This window comes from Eptatretus burgeri, chromosome 3, assembly GCF_056783735.1.
Source record: "Eptatretus burgeri isolate ZD-2024b chromosome 3, Ebu_testis_v1, whole genome shotgun sequence".
NCBI lineage: Eukaryota > Metazoa > Chordata > Myxini > Myxiniformes > Myxinidae > Eptatretus > Eptatretus burgeri.
This window is the reverse complement of record NC_140963.1, coordinates 87,046,584-87,066,319: the sequence shown is the minus strand read 5'-3', so window position 1 is coordinate 87,066,319 and position 19,736 is coordinate 87,046,584. Positions and strand designations below refer to the sequence as shown.

The following is a 19,736-nucleotide window of genomic DNA, read 5'->3' as shown; positions in this document are numbered from 1 at the left end:
ACTTGGTTCCGTAGCTTGGAACCGCCCTTACACACGCCGATCCGCCGATCCTCGTCGCCACTGTACTGTACTGGGATGGGAGACGCTTAGCAGGCAGACACGAAGCGGAGGAACAGTCGAGCCGGGCTGTGTTGCACGAGTGCGAGCCAGAGCGTACTGTGCCCGCGGCTCTCCTTTATTCCGTACGCGGTACACTCACGAGCCGGCCGACTCCAGTATTACTACGACACCTCAGACGGCGTGTACACCTCATATCCCTCGCCGAACCCCACGGCCACTCCTCCACCATCACGCCCATCATGCATCATCATCATGCCCCTCCCCGCGGGCCTGACTACACCACAGCTGTGCGGTGTATAAACACGATCGGGTTTGATTTCTATGTTGTGAATATTAAACGCTGTGCGGTGTATAAACACGATCGGGTTTGATTTCTATGTTGTGAATATTAAACGCTGTGCGGTGTATAAACACGATCGGGTTTGATTTCTATGTTGTGAATATTAAACGCTGTGCGGTGTATAAACACGATTGGGTTTGATTTCTATGTTGCGAATATTAAACGCTGTGCGGTGTATAAACACGATCGGGTTTGATTTCGATGTTGTGAATATTAAACGCTGTGCGGTGTATGAACACGATCGGGTTTGATTTCTATGTTGTGAATATTAAACGCTGTGCGGCGTATGAACACGATCGGGTTTGATTTCTATGTTGTGAATATTAAACGCTGTGCGGCGTATAAACACGATCGGGTTTGATTTCTATGTTGTGAATATTAAACGCTGTGCGGTGTATAAACACGATCGGGTTTGATTTATATGTTGTGAATATTAAACGCTGTGCGGTGTATGAACACGATCGGGTTTGATTTCTATGTTGGGAGTATTAAACGCTGTGCGGTGTATAAACACGATCGGGTTTGATTTCTATGTTGCGAATATTAAACGCTGTGCAGTGTATAAACACGATCGGGTTTGATTTATATGTTGTGAATATTAAACGCTGTGCGGTGTATAAACACGATCGGGTTTGATTTCTATGTTGTGTGTGGTGTACTGATAGAAGATGCTTAGCAGGCAGACACGAGCGGGGGAACAGTCGAGCCGGGCTGTGTTGCACAAGCGCGAGCGCGGGCGTACTTTGCCCGCGGCTCCCCTTTATTACGTATTCAGCACACGTACAAGCCGGGCGACTACAGCATCACTACAACGCCTCAGGCGGCGCGCACACCTTATATCCCTTGCAGACCCGATGACCACGACGACCCCTCCTCCCATCATCATGCCCCGCCCTGCATGCCCGCAGGCTACACCACACTCCTCCCTCCTAAAACTATGATTATTAAATGATCACCATCATAATAAGCATAAACAGCACGAAGGACTACGGTATAATAGTAGACAAGGCACAAAAAATGAAAAAAGCGAAGTACAACAGCACATCACATCATATAATGTGTGAAAGCGAGCTAATGGAGCTGCCACGGCCAGGTTCCGAAGACGGAGGTGCACACAGCACCTCCCAAACTCTGGCCGCGTTACCGATATGAAGCAGCAAGGCGAAAAGCACAGCAGCCCTACACAGCGGAAACGCCCCCAGGCGGCTCATGCTGACATGGCCCTCGGCGAGGCCGCGGCGATCTCCCGAGCAAACCTCCCCCGGCACCATCAAACGCCTCCGGCCCACTTCCCCCAGGCAGACCTGACGCAGATAAACATTCCGAGGCCGGAAGCCCGCTGTCTGGAAGTCGTGGCGCCAGCACCAGACTCGATTGACCTTGGATGGGGGCGCTGAACAGCGCCGCTGGCTGGCCGCACCCAATGCTCCATAACAACCCACGCACCACAATCAGTTGAGACGCCAACGCCCGTCTAAACGGCCTTGAGCGAACACAGAGAGCTGCACCCGCAACCAGAGGTGGGGGTAACGCCGACCAGCGCACCAGTCCTGGCTCCGAGTCGATCTCCGAGACCCACACGGCAGTTAGACGGTAGCAATTCCATTTAAACCACACTTCAACCATAGGCTCATTATAAATCACTACGAACATCATTTGAACCATTGCAAACTCATTTTTCCGTACAGCGCGTTCTTTCGACCAAATCCCCGCACATGACAAAGCAACTACCCACGGCCCGGGGCAATGGAAGGCCAACCCAACCTTTTTATTCGCCACCACCGCTCCCAAAGCCACCACATCACATTGATCATAATACAAATCCCATCGATTGATCTCCACCAAACCCACTCTCACACGGGAACTGCTGGCATTTATTTCCACAACGTTAAACTGCATCACTAGAGCAAGGAAAAACAAATATGCAATGAACAGCAACCCACAACCCACATCACGAGTCCGTCTCTTGGTTGTCGACTCGATGTTGTGACTCGCGACTTTCTTTAACGCCACGGGCTCACTGCAACCTGTTGAAGCTGCCCGAACAACACCGGCGCGCATTGCCTCACGAACGCTGCCGAAGCGCGGGAACTCATCGCGAGAGCTGATACGGCTCTCGCCGCTCCCGAACCGTACATCACCGCCGCAGGCAGCAACGAACGGCCGCTCCCGTTGCATCGACGCGGCTCCCGCCGCCAGAACCTCGCCCTCGGTACTCGACGAAGGCATCGAAGAGAGCACCGGCACACCTGGAGGTACGAACCGGAGATCCAGCCCGAGGTGCGCCAGCCAGTCCCGACCCAAAAGGGCGGGCCCCTCCCCTCGCACCACGAACACCGAGAGCCGGGCGCGTCGACCTCGGTAGCGCACTGAGACGTCGGCCCTCGCAAGCGGTGCAATCGCTTCACCGGTGTACGTGTACAGCGACAAGGCCGTCTTGACCAGGCGAACACCGCGAAGACCACGAGCCGCCTGCTCACCCATGACCGACACCGCAGCCCCGGTGTCCACGCAAAACACGGTCGGCTCGCCATTCACTTCGACCTCCACCGTGAACTGCGTCGTCATCTCCGAACCAACGGAAAACAGACTCAACCGTGGTTGCATCTCCTGCTCCGGCCCGCCGGCATCGCCATGCCCCGGCTGCAGGCCGATCTCCAGGTCACTGGGGTCCTCCCGCACCTCATCATCCAAGACCCCAACGGAGGCCCCCGCCATCCGACACACACGATTCAAATGTCCCACCTTGTGACAATGCAAACACACGGTGTTCTTATACGGGCACATTCGTCGCAGGTGCGGACCCCCACACCCCCAGCACCCCTGGAAATCCACTTCGCTCCCGGTGCGACCGTGCTGCGGTGCGCGCCCTCGTCCCGCACTGCCAGACGCGCGTGCGACCTGCGGCACTTGAGTCATCGCGCGGACTCCGGGCTGCGCGACCTGCGGCACCTGCGCGGTCACCGCGTGGACCTCGGGATCAGCCGACATGCCCCAGCTGGAGCTACTCATTACGTCCTGGCCAGCGATGGTGCGGACATCCGTGAGTGTCTGCTCGACAGACGAAGCAGTCCCGACCACCGAGTCGAATGTGATGTCGGTCAACCGCAGGATGGCTGCTACCATCTTTGCGTCTCACAGACCAGAAATAAAACTATCTCTGAGCCGTGCCGGACGCTCCTCTGTCGTGAACTTGCAAGGCACAGCCGAATGCTTCACCCGTGCTACGAAGTCTGCAACGCGCTCCTCGCCACCCTTAGCGAGGTGATCGAACTGGAACCGCGCGAGATGCAACGACTTCTCTGGCGCCAAGTGGGTCTTCATTTTCGCCACGATGTCCTGAAACGATAGCCCGTCATCACTGGGCATATTTGGAGCCACCAAATCACTCAGCAGCCGGTAGTGCTCCGTTGATAGCGAGGCGAGCAAGATCGCCTTGCGTTTCTCTTCATCATCTACATCATTCGCGCGGAAGTAGCAACCCAACTGTTCAGAAAACAACTCGAATTCATCTCCCCCGAAAACGGGTACGCGCCCGTGCGCCATGCCCCGACCTTCTGCCATGCTCGTGCTGGCGAGACCCTTGGCTCCGTAGCCTGGAACCGCACGGGTTATTTGCCGCCCTGCACACGCCGATCCGAAGATCCTCGTCAGCCAACTGTGGTGTACTGGATAGAAGATGCTTAGCAGGCAGACACGAGCGGGGGAACAGTCGAGCCGGGCTGTGTTGCACAAGCGCGAGCGCGGGCGTACTTTGCCCGCGGCTCCCCTTTATTACGTATTCAGCACACGTACAAGCCGGGCGACTACAGCATCACTACAACGCCTCAGGCAGCGCGCACACCTTATGTCCCTTGCAGACCCGATGACCACGACGACCCCTCCTCCCATCATCATGCCCCGCCCTGCATGCCCGCAGGCTACACCACAGTGAATATTGTATCCACGCTATTAAAAGTGTGTGTGTGCGTGTGTGTGCGTCAGTGTGTGTGTGTTTGTGTGTGCGTCAGTGTGTGTGTGCGTGTCCATGTGTGTGTTTGTGTGTGTTTGTGTGTGCGTCTTTGTGTGTGTATGTGTGTGTGTGGCAGTGTATGTGTGGCAGCCTCTACAATTTTACAATTAACTGTGACGTATACTCCTTCAGACCCGCCGTCATCCACGGGATTCCTGTGCGGAGCACGGGTATCCCTGCTAATATATATATATTGTTCTGGTTACCAAATTCGCAAACCACCATTCAGGTCCCTTAGGTGAGATATCTCGGTAAGTATATGTGTAGCTAGGCCCAAACCCGTTGTCTAGAGGGAATAAATGTTATTCATGCGTGCTGCGACTCTTCAGGATAGCCGTTTTTCTTTTACTATCTTTATTTTGGACCAACCGCCATTGTTACCACCACCAACCACAACATCAACCACCCACCGTGGCGCCGCTTCACGTCACACCTCGCAACCGTCGCATCGCCACCGTTCTTGCGCCGCTTGTGGCTACCGGTGTTGGACTCGTGCAGGGCGCGCGCCGAACAGCGTGTACAAAACCACGGATTTTCAGCTCCAAAAACGGATCAAAAACGACACACGCCCACTTTTGTTCCGTCCAATCGGTGAGCGAGGGGCGATTTGGCCCCGCCTCCAGGGCGGTGGAGGGCGATCGCTATATGCAAATTTATGGATCAAAATGCATTCACGCCCACTTTTTCTCGGGCCAATGGGGAGCGAGGTGAAGGGTCGAAGGCAGGGGGTCAAAGATGAGAGAGCGAAGCCACGGGGCTTATATAAGCGACCGCGTTCGTCAAGTCGAGAGAGTTAAGACTTCGCAGTCGGTGGAGTTGGGAAGAAGAAGCAAGAAGGAGTTGGTCGTCGTCGTGTGCGTTGGAGTCGGAGCGAAGGGGACGGAGCTGTGGAGAGGCGGCGAGGGCAGACGAGGGGGTGCTCGCGTCGTGCCGGGAGCTGCACACCAGGGAGGCCGACGGCGCGACCTGGGCGAGGTGGAGACGCTCGTCGCGGGACTCGAGGCAGAGTAGAAATCCTCCTTTCCCCCGAGCATCAGCAACCCCCTCCTGTTTCCCCCCGCGCTGAGATAGTGCGACCAAGGGGCCCCTTTCCCACCCCCTACCAGACACTGTCCGCGAGGCCCGCGGAGTTGAGGCACCATCGCCGCTCCGCGTCTCATCACCAGACGGGTAGGCCCGACCCGGTCTCGGCCTCAGGCCCGCCTCATCCTTGAGGGTTCTCTTTTCTTTTGTTTTTGGGAATATGTGTTGTCGGCGCCGTCTGTGAAGTAAAATTGTATAAGTGTTGCCGTGTGCTCGCGTAATCGGTATTAGATCTGCATTGTCGCATTTGCTTTTTGTGTAAAATTGCATTGTGTTTCTTTTTCTTTTCTATGTGCTTTTGGTGGAATTGCATTGTGTTCTTTTCCTTTTCTATGTGCTTTTGGTGGAATTGAATATGTGTGCTTTCCGTTCATCGCGAATAAATGTGCTTTGTGTTGAACTGTTTCCCGCTTCGCTTCGTCATTTCTTTCATTGAATCCTCATCTTGCTTCACGTAAAGGGTTGGTAGTGGGCTGAATACGCCCGATAATTAATCGAACCGTCGAGGTCGACGAATAACACCGCTCGGTTATCCCGATAGTACGGAACGGGTCGCTTAAGTGGCCCGTGTCCGAAGTCGACCTGCGGCGAGGTGCGATCGCCCGGTCTACCCTCCGTGTGGGTACTTAGGTAGGTCGAATTTGGCGAGCAACCCTATCCCACGCGGGGGCCGATTGGCTCGATCGCGGTGAGACCGAAAGGTCCACCCGTGACTGGTTCCCGGCGTTAGTCCGAGAGGGTCACGACTGGATTGTCCGTCCGGTGGGCGACGTGCCGCGATTCGAGTTACGTGGCCGTCGCACGCCGGCGGGCGCGAATCAGTAACACTGGTGTCAGGTCGTGCGATACAAATCCATCGCCCTCCTCGCGGCACTGGTATCGGAGAACAGGAAAACGGGCTCTCCTGTCTCCGGCTAAATTCACGGGAATCGGTCCAGGGGTGAGAGAAGCGACCCCCGATTCCCTCCAAATTACGAGCGAGCGAAATTAACCCTTCACGAGAAGCAAGATGGCGTCTCAAGGCGAGCGGGAGCCGGGGGTATTAGAAATGGATGTAGAATGCGTAGGATCCATGGCCCAGGATGGAATGCCCGTGCAGGAACATGAACTCGTCCAACTGAACCCAGAGCCCGAAATAGGTGCGGCAGCGGCCGCGGTGTATGACACCTCCCCTTCCCCCCTCCACCAAGGCCCTTCCCCGATCCCTGCCGAAACGGCTCACCCAAGCGCACCCGACATGGCCCAGCTATGCGCCATGCTGGCGGCAATGAAAGAAAAGATGGATGCGAATACACAACAAATGAAAAGCATGGGCAAGCAAATGAAAAAAGAAATGAAAGAACTACGGGGTGAGACGCAGAACATGGGCCGATGCCTGCAGGCGGGCATGAAGGCCGTGACCAGGGAGCTGGGAATGGCGACTCCACGTGTGGGAGCAAACGAGCTGGAAGGGGGTGCAACGGCTGACAGGCCCGCGGTGGAGGCGGGTAAAAAAATAATTCGCGGGGCGTGTTGGGCGAGGGTCGTGACAGAGGAATCGACGGTGACCAAGAGGGAAAAATTAAATGGGGAGACCAAAACGTGTGAGACTAGACACGAGGTGACGACGACAGAAACTTATAAATGTATAGAGACACGGGAGACAGAAAAAATAGAGGAGAAACAACACGATGAAGACGGGGTAAGTGACGCACACACACACACACAGAGGTAGTGGAGGACCATGAGGGGGAGCTGGCTGACTGGGTGGAGACCCAGTGCGAGCACCTGGATGGCCTCCTCCAGGAACGAGGGGAGGGAGTATGCCCCCTTGAGGCGAGTCACGACCAGGTGAGTTCGGTCGTGCTTTGCGAGGTTGAGAGGAGGAGTGCTGTGAACGGGTGCTTGGAGAGCTTGGGGGGTATAGAGGCCCCGGAGACCCTTGTGGGGACACGAATCCCCAGTGTGGTTGTCCCTGTGTGTGTGGTGCAAGGTGTGAGTGCGTCCCCGTGTGTGGAAGCGACCCCGTGTGTGAGTGGTGTGGTGGCGATGGTGCCGGAGTACGTGCTTCCCAGCACGCCGTGTGTGGATGAGACACGGTGTATGAGTGAGGCACCGCGGTTGAGTGCCCCCGTGGGTGTGAATGAAACGGCCAGTATGAGTGAGGCACCGCGGGTGAGTGCCCCCGCGTGTGTAAGTAGTATGGTTTGTGTGAGTAGTGAGGCACGCGTGAGTGAACGGCCGTGTGCAAGGTCGCTGTGTGCAAGGGAGACCGTGTGTGTGAGAGAGCGGTATGTAAGGGAGATGTCGGTCGGCATGCGGGAGCACGCAGCCGCGTCTCCCGGTGTGAATACAATGGAGTGGAGTGTGTGCGTCGTTACACGCAGGTGTGCGTGGGTGGAATGGAGGCGACGACGGCGACATGTGAGAAAAGAAAGCCGAGTAGCGGCTGTAGTTGTATCGGGGACCGTGCCGGGTTCGCCCAGCAGTGAGCACGCGGTCCGTGCTGTGCAACGCACGAGACCGCCACGTGCTCGCTTGCGAGAATGAAGTCCCGGTCCGGAAACGCCAGCGGTGGATTTGCCGATCCCGCGGACGGACAAAGTTTAGGCAGGATTATGGATTTGGACCGGACGGGTTCTCCACGCGATCGTGTGTGTTAAGCTCCAACGGGCAAAGCACATGTGTTCGCGTGGGGAACCCCTCGAGACGTGGGGCTTGTGTTTTTTTTTTTTTTCGCACGGTGACGTCATGGCTGCACGTGTGGTTGGAATCCGGCAGGAGGGGTATCCCGGCCGGATGGTACCGTCCAAGGAGGGACGAGGTACACGTGCAGCTGCATGACGTCACGGGCAGGTGCAAAGTGCGCGAGCTCTGAGTTGCCGCGCTGGTGCTGCGCAGGTAAAGAAAAAAAAAAAAGCAAGCCTCACTTTCGGGTGCACATGATTCCTGGGCAAGGGGTGGAGACCCCCTTACCCTGGGCACAGGATGGAAACTAGTTAGGGGGAAGGGTTAGCTTAGCTAGACCGGCTCCATGGGGCAGGGGTAAGTCCTCATGGGGCCCGTGGAATGGATTAGTTAGAGGGATTGTGGCGAGATTTAGGTTGGGAAATAAAATGATTTATTTGGAGACAGTGACAGACTTGTGAATATGTGTAGAGGGGACGTAGTTTAGCTACGTAGTGTTAAATGGAACGTGCTTTAGTGTAAGGGATGACGTGGGAGCACGAGTTAGTTAGGGGAGGTAGTTAGGAGGATGGCAGAGTTCAGCGGTGTGTGTGTTGAAGAGTTGGTGAGTTGTGAGGTGAGTCCATGATGAGTGAGTGAGGCCAGCGGGTCTGTGTGAGTGGAGCGAATGGGGAATGCATGGTGCGATGAGTGATTGGGGGGAGGAGTGACTCCCGCCCAAGGGACCCCCGGGGTCAGTGTAGAGTGAGTTAGCTGGGTTAGTCAAATTGAAAAATGGAGGTCGTTTTGTTGTTGGTGGGAAAGTAGGCTCGAGACCCATTTGGAGGGGTGCAGGAGCCCTGTTGACGGGCTTGGGAGCGTGGCTGCGAAAGGTGAGTATCGCTGAGTGGGTACCCCGGGCACCAGGCTAGTCGGCCGCGGTAGGCCATGGGGGGCCGGGATAGAGTAGTGGGCACGGGTGCGCCTGCTTGGTGCAGGGGCCCGGGGCGCCATTAGCCGCGTGGGCAGTGTTGTGGGCAAGGGTGACCCTCGGAAAGGGGCCTGGGAAGCCAGCCTGCCACGTGTGCGTTTCAGGGGAGGTGCCATGGGGGGCACTCCCCGGTGTTAGGGAGCTGGTAGGCTCGGAGGCAGTGTAGTGCCCGGGGGTGCCATAGCGGGAGATTCGGCAGAGGGTCGTGCCTGCCAAAGGGAGCCACGTGTCCCAGCCATGAGACCGTGTGAGGGCACGGAGAGAAAATTGGGGGCCGAGGCCCGAAATTGTGAGGACACCAACACAGGCGACGGGAATCTGGGTTGTTAGAACCAATAGTTTAAGCGAGAGGCGCTTGTTGAAAGCCCCGGGGTAGTTTAACTGTTAAATGGATAGGGTAGATTAGGAGATGTACCCCTCCGCACCATCCATCCCCTCGCTCTCGTTGTGGGCCGCTGGACCCACTTTGGGTTAGATCGCCGAACTCTGGGGAGGCCATTCTGAGGCTTCGTTGGGCCTCGACACAGGACGTTAGCTCTTCCTTGTTCCCCTCCGGGAAGGGAACGTAGGGGTTGGGAGTAGGCTAGGTGACAGGATAGGTTAGCCGAACAAGGACGATAAAGGGGGTTAGGGGACGATTTATAGTGGGGGAGTAAAAATAAAAACAACAAAAAAAATTAAGTTGGGGCTAAATTGGGGTTTGACAAATTAAGGGAGTGGGTATGTACAGTGACAGGCAAAGGCGATAGGTGGGAGGGAGACAGGTAGGTAGGTCCGAGCCCGCCTTCCAAGTGGCCAGCACCACCGCACTCCCCTCCACCAACCTCCACTGAACGGCAAAGGCTGGCCAGCTTCATCGGCTGGCTGTTTTTCTTCAAGGCCTGTGCCGGCCAACTTCATCGGCAGCTGTTGTTTTGCTGCGAGGCCTGTGCCGGCTGGATCGTCTGCAGCTGCTGTGCTGCAAGGCCTGTGCCGGCCCACTTCATCTGCCGGCTGGCTGTTTTTCTTCAAGGCCTGTGCTGGCCAGTTCATCTGCCGGCTGTATTTGCCTGCAGCGGTCTTCTTCTGCGGGCTGTGTTTGCCTGCTCACCTTTGCCATGCCATGCCCACTGCCCATGTTCACCAGCCCCGTTCAATTTTTGCTTTGCCCCCCCTGTTCATTGCCATGTGCGCCAGGATCCGCAAGGCAACAGTTTGCAAGCTGCAAGAACTGCCCTGTTGGCAGCTACAACACGGGCCTGCAGTGGCGGCCCGTGCACCGTGTTTGTGTTCATGCATCCATTCGTTGTGCTCATTGCGTGTGCCACTTGAGCTGGCACGGAGACTGCATTTGTGCAGCCCATGCACCGTTGTGGTTCACCGAGTTCAATTCAAACCATTCATCTATCCATTCGTTGTGTTCATTGCGTGTGCCACTTGAGCTGGCACGGAGACTACGTTTGTGCAGCCCATGCACCGTTGTGGTTCACTGCGTTCAGTTCAAAAGGCAAGGCCTTGGACTGCGTGTGAGCAGCTAGCCACGTTCCCTGTCACCTGCATTGTTTTGAGCCAGAGACTGCATGCGAGCAGCCTGGCTCCCTGCTAACTGCTTTTCTTTTGCAGAGTTCATTGATCCTGGGCCATGGTTTAGTGTAAAATTTGTAAGTTAAGGTTAAGATGTACTGTAAATATGAGTGCGCCCCCGGCATGTCTGGCCTAGCGCCGGCAATTTTATTTAAGTCGTCCGTGTGAGTGAGTTTGTTTAGATAGTTACGCAGCCCTCAGGTTATTTATTTTGGGGACACGAATACCATGAATGTCGCACTCAGGGATCCGTAGGTAAAATGTACTAGGGGAAAACTACACATGATGGCACACGAAAATTTGACGACTCGGGACGAGTCTGTAAAAAGGGGAGGGGGTAGTGTTGTGGTTACCAAATTCGCAAACCACCATTCAGGTCCCTTAGGTGAGATATCTCGGTAAGTATATGTGTAGCTAGGCCCAAACCCGTTGTCTAGAGGGAATAAATGTTATTCATGCGTGCTGCGACTCTTCAGGATAGCCGTTTTTCTTTTACTATCTTTATTTTGGACCAACCGCCATTGTTACCACCACCAACCACAACATCAACCACCCACCGCGGCGCCGCTTCACGTCACACCTCGCAACCGTCGCATCGCCACCGTTCTTGCGCCGCTTGTGGGTACCGGTGTTGGACTCGTGCAGGGCGCGCGCCGAACAGCGTGTACAAAACCACGGATTTTCAGCTCCAAAAACAGATCAAAAACGACACACGCCCACTTTTGTTCCGTCCAATCGGTGAGCGAGGGGCGATTTGGCCCCGCCTCCAGGGCGTTGGAGGGCGATCGCTATATGCAAATTTATGGATCAAAATGCATTCACGCCCACTTTTTCTCGGGCCAATGGGGAGCGAGGTGAAGGGTCGAAGGCAGGGGGTCAAAGATGAGAGAGCGAAGCCACGGGGCTTATATAAGCGACCGCGTTCGTCAAGTCGAGAGAGTTAAGACTTCGCAGTCGGTGGAGTTGGGAAGAAGAAGCAAGAAGGAGTTGGTCGTCGTCGTGTGCGTTGGAGTCGGAGCGAAGGGGACGGAGCTGTGGAGAGGCGGCGAGGGCAGACGAGGGGGTGCTCGCGTCGTGCCGGGAGCTGCACACCAGGGAGGCCGACGGCGCGACCTGGGCGAGGTGGAGACGCTCGTCGCGGGACTCGAGGCAGAGTAGAAATCCTCCTTTCCCCCGAGCATCAGCAACCCCCTCCTGTTTCCCCCCCGCGCTGAGATAGTGCGACCAAGGGGGCCCCTTTCCCACCCCCTTCCAGACACTGTCCGCGAGGCCCGCGGAGTTGAGGCACCATCGCCGCTCCGCGTCTCATCACCAGACGGGTAGGCCCGACCCGGTCTCGGCCTCAAGCCCGCCTCATCCTTGAGGGTTCTCTTTTCTTTTGTTTTTGGGAATATGTGTTGTCGGCGCCGTCTGTGAAGTAAAATTGTATAAGTGTTGCCGTGTGCTCGCGTAATCGGTATTAGATCTGCATTGTCGCATTTGCTTTTTGTGTAAAATTGCATTGTGTTTCTTTTTCTTTTCTATGTGCTTTTGGTGGAATTGCATTGTGTTCTTTTCCTTTTCTATGTGCTTTTGGTGGAATTGAATATGTGTGCTTTCCGTTCATCGCGAATAAATGTGCTTTGTGTTGAACTGTTTCCCGCTTCGCTTCGTCATTTCTTTCATTGAATCCTCATCTTGCTTCACGTAAAGGGTTGGTAGTGGGCTGAATACGCCCGATAATTAATCGAACCGTCGAGGTCGACGAATAACACCGCTCGGTTATCCCGATAGTAAGGAACGGGTCGCTTAAGTGGCCCGTGTCCGAAGTCGACCTGCGGCGAGGTGCGATCGCCCAGTCTACCCTCCGTGTGGGTACTTAGGTAGGTCGAATTTGGCGAGCAACCCTATCCCACGCGGGGGCCGATTGGCTCGATCGCGGTGAGACCGAAAGGTCCACCCGTGACTGGTTCCCGGCGTTAGTCCGAGAGGGTCACGACTGGATTGTCCCTCCGGTGGGCGACGTGCCGCGATTCGAGTTACGTGGCCGTCGCACGCCGGCGGGCGCGAATCAGTAACAATATATATATATATATATATATATATATATATATATATATATATATATATATATATATATATATATATATATATATATATATATATATATATATACACACACACACACACACACACACACACACACACACACACACACACACACACACACACACACACACACACACACACACACACACACACACACACACACACACACACACACACACACACACACACACACACACACACACACACACACACACAGTACTGTTCTGCATTTGCTCGCTTTTGATGCAATTATAAGTGGAGCATTCAAAGCAGCCATTTTAACCGAAACGGATACAAATATTAACTTTCCGTTCATATTCAACTATGATGTCTATCACAGCATGCCACAGTGTTATGTCACATACTCTGCAATGTGTAATCATTTTCTCCTTTCGTGTTGCATCCCACCTAACTCATCTTCGTATTTCCAGAGTGTATTTTCAAAAATATAATCACGACTGGTTCGAGTGAGCACAGTCCATTGCAAAATGGAGAGATTTCTTATACGAGCGAGTGGTAGCGAGGACTAGCCTGGGCCTACGACTAGAATCGAGGAATCTCATCAGCCACCTTCAAAGAAAAAGCCTCCATGTTGGAAATGTAATCCAGAATATTTAGTATTGGGATTTGCATAAACTGAATCTGAGGATGAACCAATGCCACAGTGCGTACTTGTAAGGACGTATTGTCAAATGAAGCGCTTATACCCACAAAATTACATCGCCATTTATTAACAAAGCATTCGGAATGTGAGAAGCCACAATCTTTTCCAACAAAAGAAATGGGAATGTAGCCTTCAGACGTTTTCAATGTGTAAAATGACAACTGCACTTGATAGTGGTTTGAAAACATCTTTCCTAATTTCACTGAGGATTGCAAAGTCCAAAAAAACCCACACAGTTTGGGGAAGATCTTGATGTCCTGTGTGGGGGATGTGTGTACATGTTTATTTGGCTCCGAAGCAGTAAAAAAAGAAAAACTTTCCTCTATTCCATTTTGAAATAATACGGTTTGTCGTCGCATTCAAGACATGCCACTCAATATGGAAGAGCAACTTGTTCAATGTCTTCAAGGTAAGAGATTCGCCATTCAACTCGATGAATCCACAGACATTTCTGGTTTAGCTTAAATACTTTTTTTTTAAGTTTTAAAATGTGAAAAAGGGGGGTAAATGGTCCGTATATTGAAAAAGTTTGGGAATCACCGGGTTAGTCCATTTACTAACGAGGGGTTGTTTTGTAATCGTCCAATAAATTGTAGTGTGGATTTGTTAAACAATGTCGATGTGTTCACATGAGGAATATTACAAATTTTATTGTGATTATTGTTGCGGTTGCATACATTAAACATAGTTATTATTCCACTTGCTTTCTCTACTAACTTCACCCCCTAATTTTGTAATAGTCCTGTCTCGATAAACATCAGGGGAAAACATTTTTGAATCCATAATTACATGAATGTGCTTTCTTTCCTCGAGATGGAGCATTCCCTTTGCACTGTTTATCACCACTCGCAAGATGATTGATGTGTTTTGTTGGCAAAGTAAGATCCCACCCATGGGGGGCCCTGTCTCGAAAGATGGTGAACCACGATCGGTCATGTAGGGGCCCCTTATTATCTCGGGGCCCCAGGCAATTGCAGGGGTTGCACGGCCCCAATGCCACCTCTGCATGAACCAAATGATTATATGGAACAGAAACCTGAATATCCGAGGGCTCTGTCTTGCAGTGTAGAAGGCAAATTGCAAAAACAATTGTCCAGTACACTGACCAAAATGTCTGAAAAGGTGTTATCACTGTATGTTGACACCTGGTATATATTTTCAATGAACAAAGGTATTGTTATGAGTTTGGCGTGGTGCTCTACATTCACAAGGGAGTGGCTCGGACGTGCAACTCGACCTCCGACCCTGAAGCCGACTAGCCACGGATAACTCCGTGGCCCGATGGGTCGCTGAGCAACTGTGAATGCCACTCGAGGCAACCAAGTCTAGTAGGACCCTCATGCCCAATTATCGCGTTACCTCATTGGTGATTTAGTTGTCCCAACTGGGTAACCACACTCTCGACTTCCCACCCTGTCCACTTGTTATGTACAGCTGAGGAGGTCAGCTATCTAGTGTGGCGAATTATTGAGGTATAACTTCCCATCGATTTATTACATCTGCTATGTCGAGCCAATGGTGGAAACGGACAACTGAGCAGGTTGGAAACATTTTATCAAGGCTAAAGGCATGTATTTACAGGAAAATAATCACAAGCGCAGTGTCACAAAGAATAGAAATGATCCCTTCAGCACAGAAGAACCCCTTCGACATTCTTAGCTTATCAAAACACAGGATAAGACAGGTGTGCCTCACTTACTCCAGGGAAATGAGAGAAAAGGGGGAGAGAAAGAAGATTGAGATGTGGTTGCAGCCTTTCGTTCTCCAAATGCAAGGCGATGGGCTTACATTGGTCCCAAAGTGGAGGGAAGGGAAGGAAGGGGATGTTGGTGCGGTGTCGAAACAGGTGTGTCGATATGGAAACTCTGTACCCCAAGGATCTCCTTCTGCCGTTCTCTCTCTCATGGTCTCTTTGTCCCAGGGCAATACGTCTTGCTCCATTCCCAGACAGACAGGAAGGCAGGCAGTTCTTGGTCACGTGATCTTTGGTGTGTGAGTCAGTGCCGCTCGCTGGGACATCTTGGCTTCAGGAGAGCAAGGGTGGTTGTTGGCCACTCTTGTCACATCGTCAATGGCCCTCTTTGACTGTAGTATGAGATCACATCCTGGCGACACCGTGGTACTTACCATTTATGAAGCAGCACGAGTTTCTGCAATGCCAGGGTGCTCATCGCTGGTGTCATCAGCGCTAACATAGCCCTGAATGTGTGTTTTGTGGCCTAATGTGGGTGCTGTAGGAAGGTGCAATTGTGAGATGTACGGACGAATGGGGGGAATGACAGCAGGGGATAGAACCTACTAAACACACAACACATTTTCCCCGTCCCTGTTACAAGGGAAAGGTAACCTGACTAAACACAATAATGACATATCTAACTGAGGGTTCATTGTTTGTTGAGTGCATCACCGTGGGGTCTTTTTCCATAACCCCAACACTATGTACCATGGCGTTTGGAAGGATAGTGCAATGTTGAGAATAGGTGCCAGGAGCAAAATGTACTGTTCCAAAAATGTCTTGGGGTTAATTAGTTCATAATCAATGTTGGAATAGGACGACATGTCGCAACCCACTTAGCAGCTGAAGGACCATGGATATAACGAAGCTCCCAGTCACACCAAGCCCTGTGTGTCTTCTTCCCCTTTATCCCTATGTATTTTATGTCCCTTGATATTTTCCCCATTGTGATTAATCTGTTCCATGTGTGCCGCCCTTCCTTCCACATTCACCTCTACCTCCCTCCGTCTTCTTTTTTTGTTGTCTCTTGTCATCTCTATGGTGTAGCAAGATTAATTTAAGGTAGATGATTTGTCCATTTGTGGAGATAAACCCGTCACATGTCTTTGCCCACCCTTTTTGCCTAATTAATTACTTTTTTGATTATTTGCTGTGTTCCCATCCCTTTTTGGTTGTTTATTCAATTTATGAATTTTGATGCCATCGTCACTGTGCCTTTTTAGTCGCATCTTCACCCTCCAGCATTACTGAATTAGTAGTGAAAATAACGTGCACCATACCTCGAGTGTGCACTGCCCCATTTAACTAACTCGCCACCACACCGCACATCTTGCTGCGCATCCCTGTGACGTCACCTTCACGCTCTCGGACATCCTGTGTAGTCTTGTCTCTGTGGTCTTTCGTCACCCATTTGGGAGACCTTGATCCATTATATTACATAGTAGATAGAATATATCTGCTTGACTTGTGCATTCAATCTTTGTACCACACCCTGCTTGAAGGGCATGCTCAAACAGCCTTCCGTTATTACTGAAGGAGTGAAGGAATGGCTTATTGTGAATCTCCCAAAAGTAGAAAAATTTTGGTGAAACTTTCAGGCTTGTGTGTCTCTCCATACTATATCACCAATAGTAATATTTAAACTCCCCAAATATTACATTATATTGTGAAAACGATGCCCTTTTACCCACAGTTAGATTTCTTTCTACAAGCTCTGCTGTGACCATTTTTCCTGAGGCCCATGTGCATTCCTTGGTCGTTGCTGTTTGACTTTATGCCTGCTAACAGATATGAACGAACACAGTTCCCGTAGCCACAGCATCTTCCTGATCAATGTGAAGCAGGAAAATGTCGATACGGAAACCAAACTCAGTGGGAAACTCTGTTTGGTTGACCTTGCTGGCAGTGAGAAGGTGAGATGAACAGTTGTAATCGTCTGTTTTTTATTCCGTGTTGAATTAGATCCTACGATATGGTCAAGGTGCATCATAAAGTGTTCCATGTTTTTGAAGTGGTTATTTGTCCTATTTGGTGTCTTGCTTGTGGACGCATCATCATAATCCAATTATTTACCTGTCCTGAGTTGCACAGTTATGACCATTTATGTCGTGTTTGCAAATATGGCATTATTCCAACACAGACACACACACACCATTGGTCCCTTAAATGTTCCTCCTTTTCCCTCTTTTTACTTGATCTCTAAGTTTTCCCTTTTCTTCTACTTCCTACACTGTTCCTTTACCCTATCCTCCCTCCCTCCTCTTCTCAAACCTTCCATTTCTTTCACAAGTTAGCCTTCTCACCAATCACCCCTCCTCTTCATTCACACACTTCAAATCTCTGCTTCTTTCTGCAGGTGAGCAAAACTGGGGCAGAAGGTGCTGTGTTGGATGAAGCCAAGAATATCAATCGATCCCTTTCAGCCTTGGGCAATGTCATATCAGCATTAGCAGAGGGAAATGTGAGTGGCCACTGATTTTTATTTGATCAAAAGTGTGCTTGTGTGGGCAATTCAGGATCATTTGCTTAAGCAGTTTTACCAATATAAAACTGCTGATTTCCTGAACTTTTATTATTATTATTTATTTGCTTTTATATACTGCAGCTTCGTAAATTTATTTTATATTACTGTTTACTAGTTACTGACCCCTGCATTTAAAAGGCACCTTCGGAAACAATATTACCATATAACAAGGGTTTGGAAGGCAATGCCAGGTCCTCGCAGGAAGGCACAGTATAACCATATGCCCAAGGTGGACACACACCATCCTTGGCTTTGGGCTTGGATGGCCAAGATTCAGGAGAACAAACGTGGGAGGCTAATCAGATGCAATGTTATTGGCCTGCAATATTAGGTCTGATTGTGTATCTGCATAAACATTAAACAGTGCTTATATAAAGTCCACACCACCTTTCAAATTTTTTGCTTTTGTTGCCTTATAGCGTGGAATTAAATTACATTAAATCAGACTTTTTCCACATTCATTTACACATCGTAACCCCCAACTTCCAAGTGAAAAACAAATTCTACAAATTTCAGAAAATTAATAAAAAATACAAAACAAGAATATCTTGGTTGGACAAGTGTCCACACCCCTTTATAATAGCAATTGTAAATCAGCTCAGGTGTAACCAATCACCTTCAAAATCAAACACCAAGTTAATTGGCCTCTAACTGTGTTAAATTGTAGTGATTCTGTTCATTTCAGGATAAATTCAGCTGTTCCTGTAGGTTTTCTTTGCTGGGTAGTGCATTTCACAGCAAAGACTCAACCATGAGCACCAAGAAGCTTTCAAAAGACCTCCAGGATAAAGTTGTGGAAAGGAACAGATCAGGATATGATCAGGTAACAATATTTCAAAGGCCTTGATGAATATATGTTGGAGCACAATCAAGACTTTCATTAAGTGGAAGGCGTATGGTACCACCAACACCCTGCCGTGATCAGGCCTTCCCTCTTGGGTGACCATGTAAGGAGACTCAGAGAAGCCACAAATAAGCCAATGGCAACTTTGAAAGAGCTACAGGCCTTTATGGCAAAGACTGGTCACTGTGTGCATGTGACAACAATATCCCAAGCACTCCACAAGTCTGGCCTTTACGGTAGGGTGGCAAGAAGGAAGCCATTGCTCAAGAAAGTCCAATTTGAGTCGTGTTTGAGGTATGCAAAAACACCACTGGAGATTCTGAAGCCATGTGGCAAAACGTTTTGTGGTCTGACGAAACAAAGATGGAACTTTTTGGCCTAAATTCAAAACGTAACGTTTGGCTCAAACCCAACACAGCACATCACCCAAATAACACCATCCCTACTGTGAAGCATGGTGGTGGCAGCATCATGTTATGGGGATGTTTCTCATCAGCAGGGAGTGGGGCACTTGTCTGGATAGAAGGGGAAATTGAGCAAAATGCATAAAAATCCAAGAGGAAAACATGTTGCCCTCTGCAAGAAAGCTGAAATTGGGAAGGAAGTTCACCTTTCAGCACGACAACAACCCGAAGCACACAGCCAAAGCTACACTGGAGGAACAAAAACATAAATGTCCATGAGTGGCCCAGTCAGTCCCGACCTAAATCAAATCGAAAATCTGTTGCATGGCTTGAAGTTTGCTGTCCCTCAACACTCCCCACGCAACTTGAATGAGTTTGAACAGTTTTATACAGGAGAATGGGCAAATATTGCCCAATCAACGTGTGCATAGTTGGTAAAGATCTATCTCAACAAACTCACAGCTGTAATTGATGTCAAATGTGCTTCCACCAAGTATTCACTCAAGGGGGTAGACACTTATCCAACCAATATATTCTGGTTTTGTATTTTTAATTAATTTTCTGAAATTTGTAGAATTTGTTTTCACTTGGAAGTTGTGGCTTACGATGTGGAAAAAGTCTGATTTAATGCAATTTAATTCCAGCGAAATAGGTAACAAAAGGTGAAAATTTTGAAAGGGGGTGTAGACTTTCTATAGGCACTGTATATGTGTGTTGTATATGTATATATACCTGGTGTTGGCTTCATGGTTAGGGTGGTGGGCTTGGGATCCGAGGATCCT

General features: G+C 50.9%; 1 protein-coding gene across 1 annotated transcript in view; it reads left to right on the top strand.

Annotated features, from left to right (window-relative positions):
• LOC147030386 (kinesin heavy chain-like) overlaps positions 1-19,736 on the top strand; it is a 144,974-nt gene that overhangs the window by 56,727 nt on the left and 68,511 nt on the right. The window contains exons 8-9 of the mRNA XM_085874362.1: positions 16,971-17,095; positions 17,539-17,643. Of these exons, the coding sequence (XP_085730488.1) occupies positions 16,971-17,095; positions 17,539-17,643 (230 nt within the window). The remainder of the gene's footprint in view (positions 1-16,970; positions 17,096-17,538; positions 17,644-19,736) is intronic.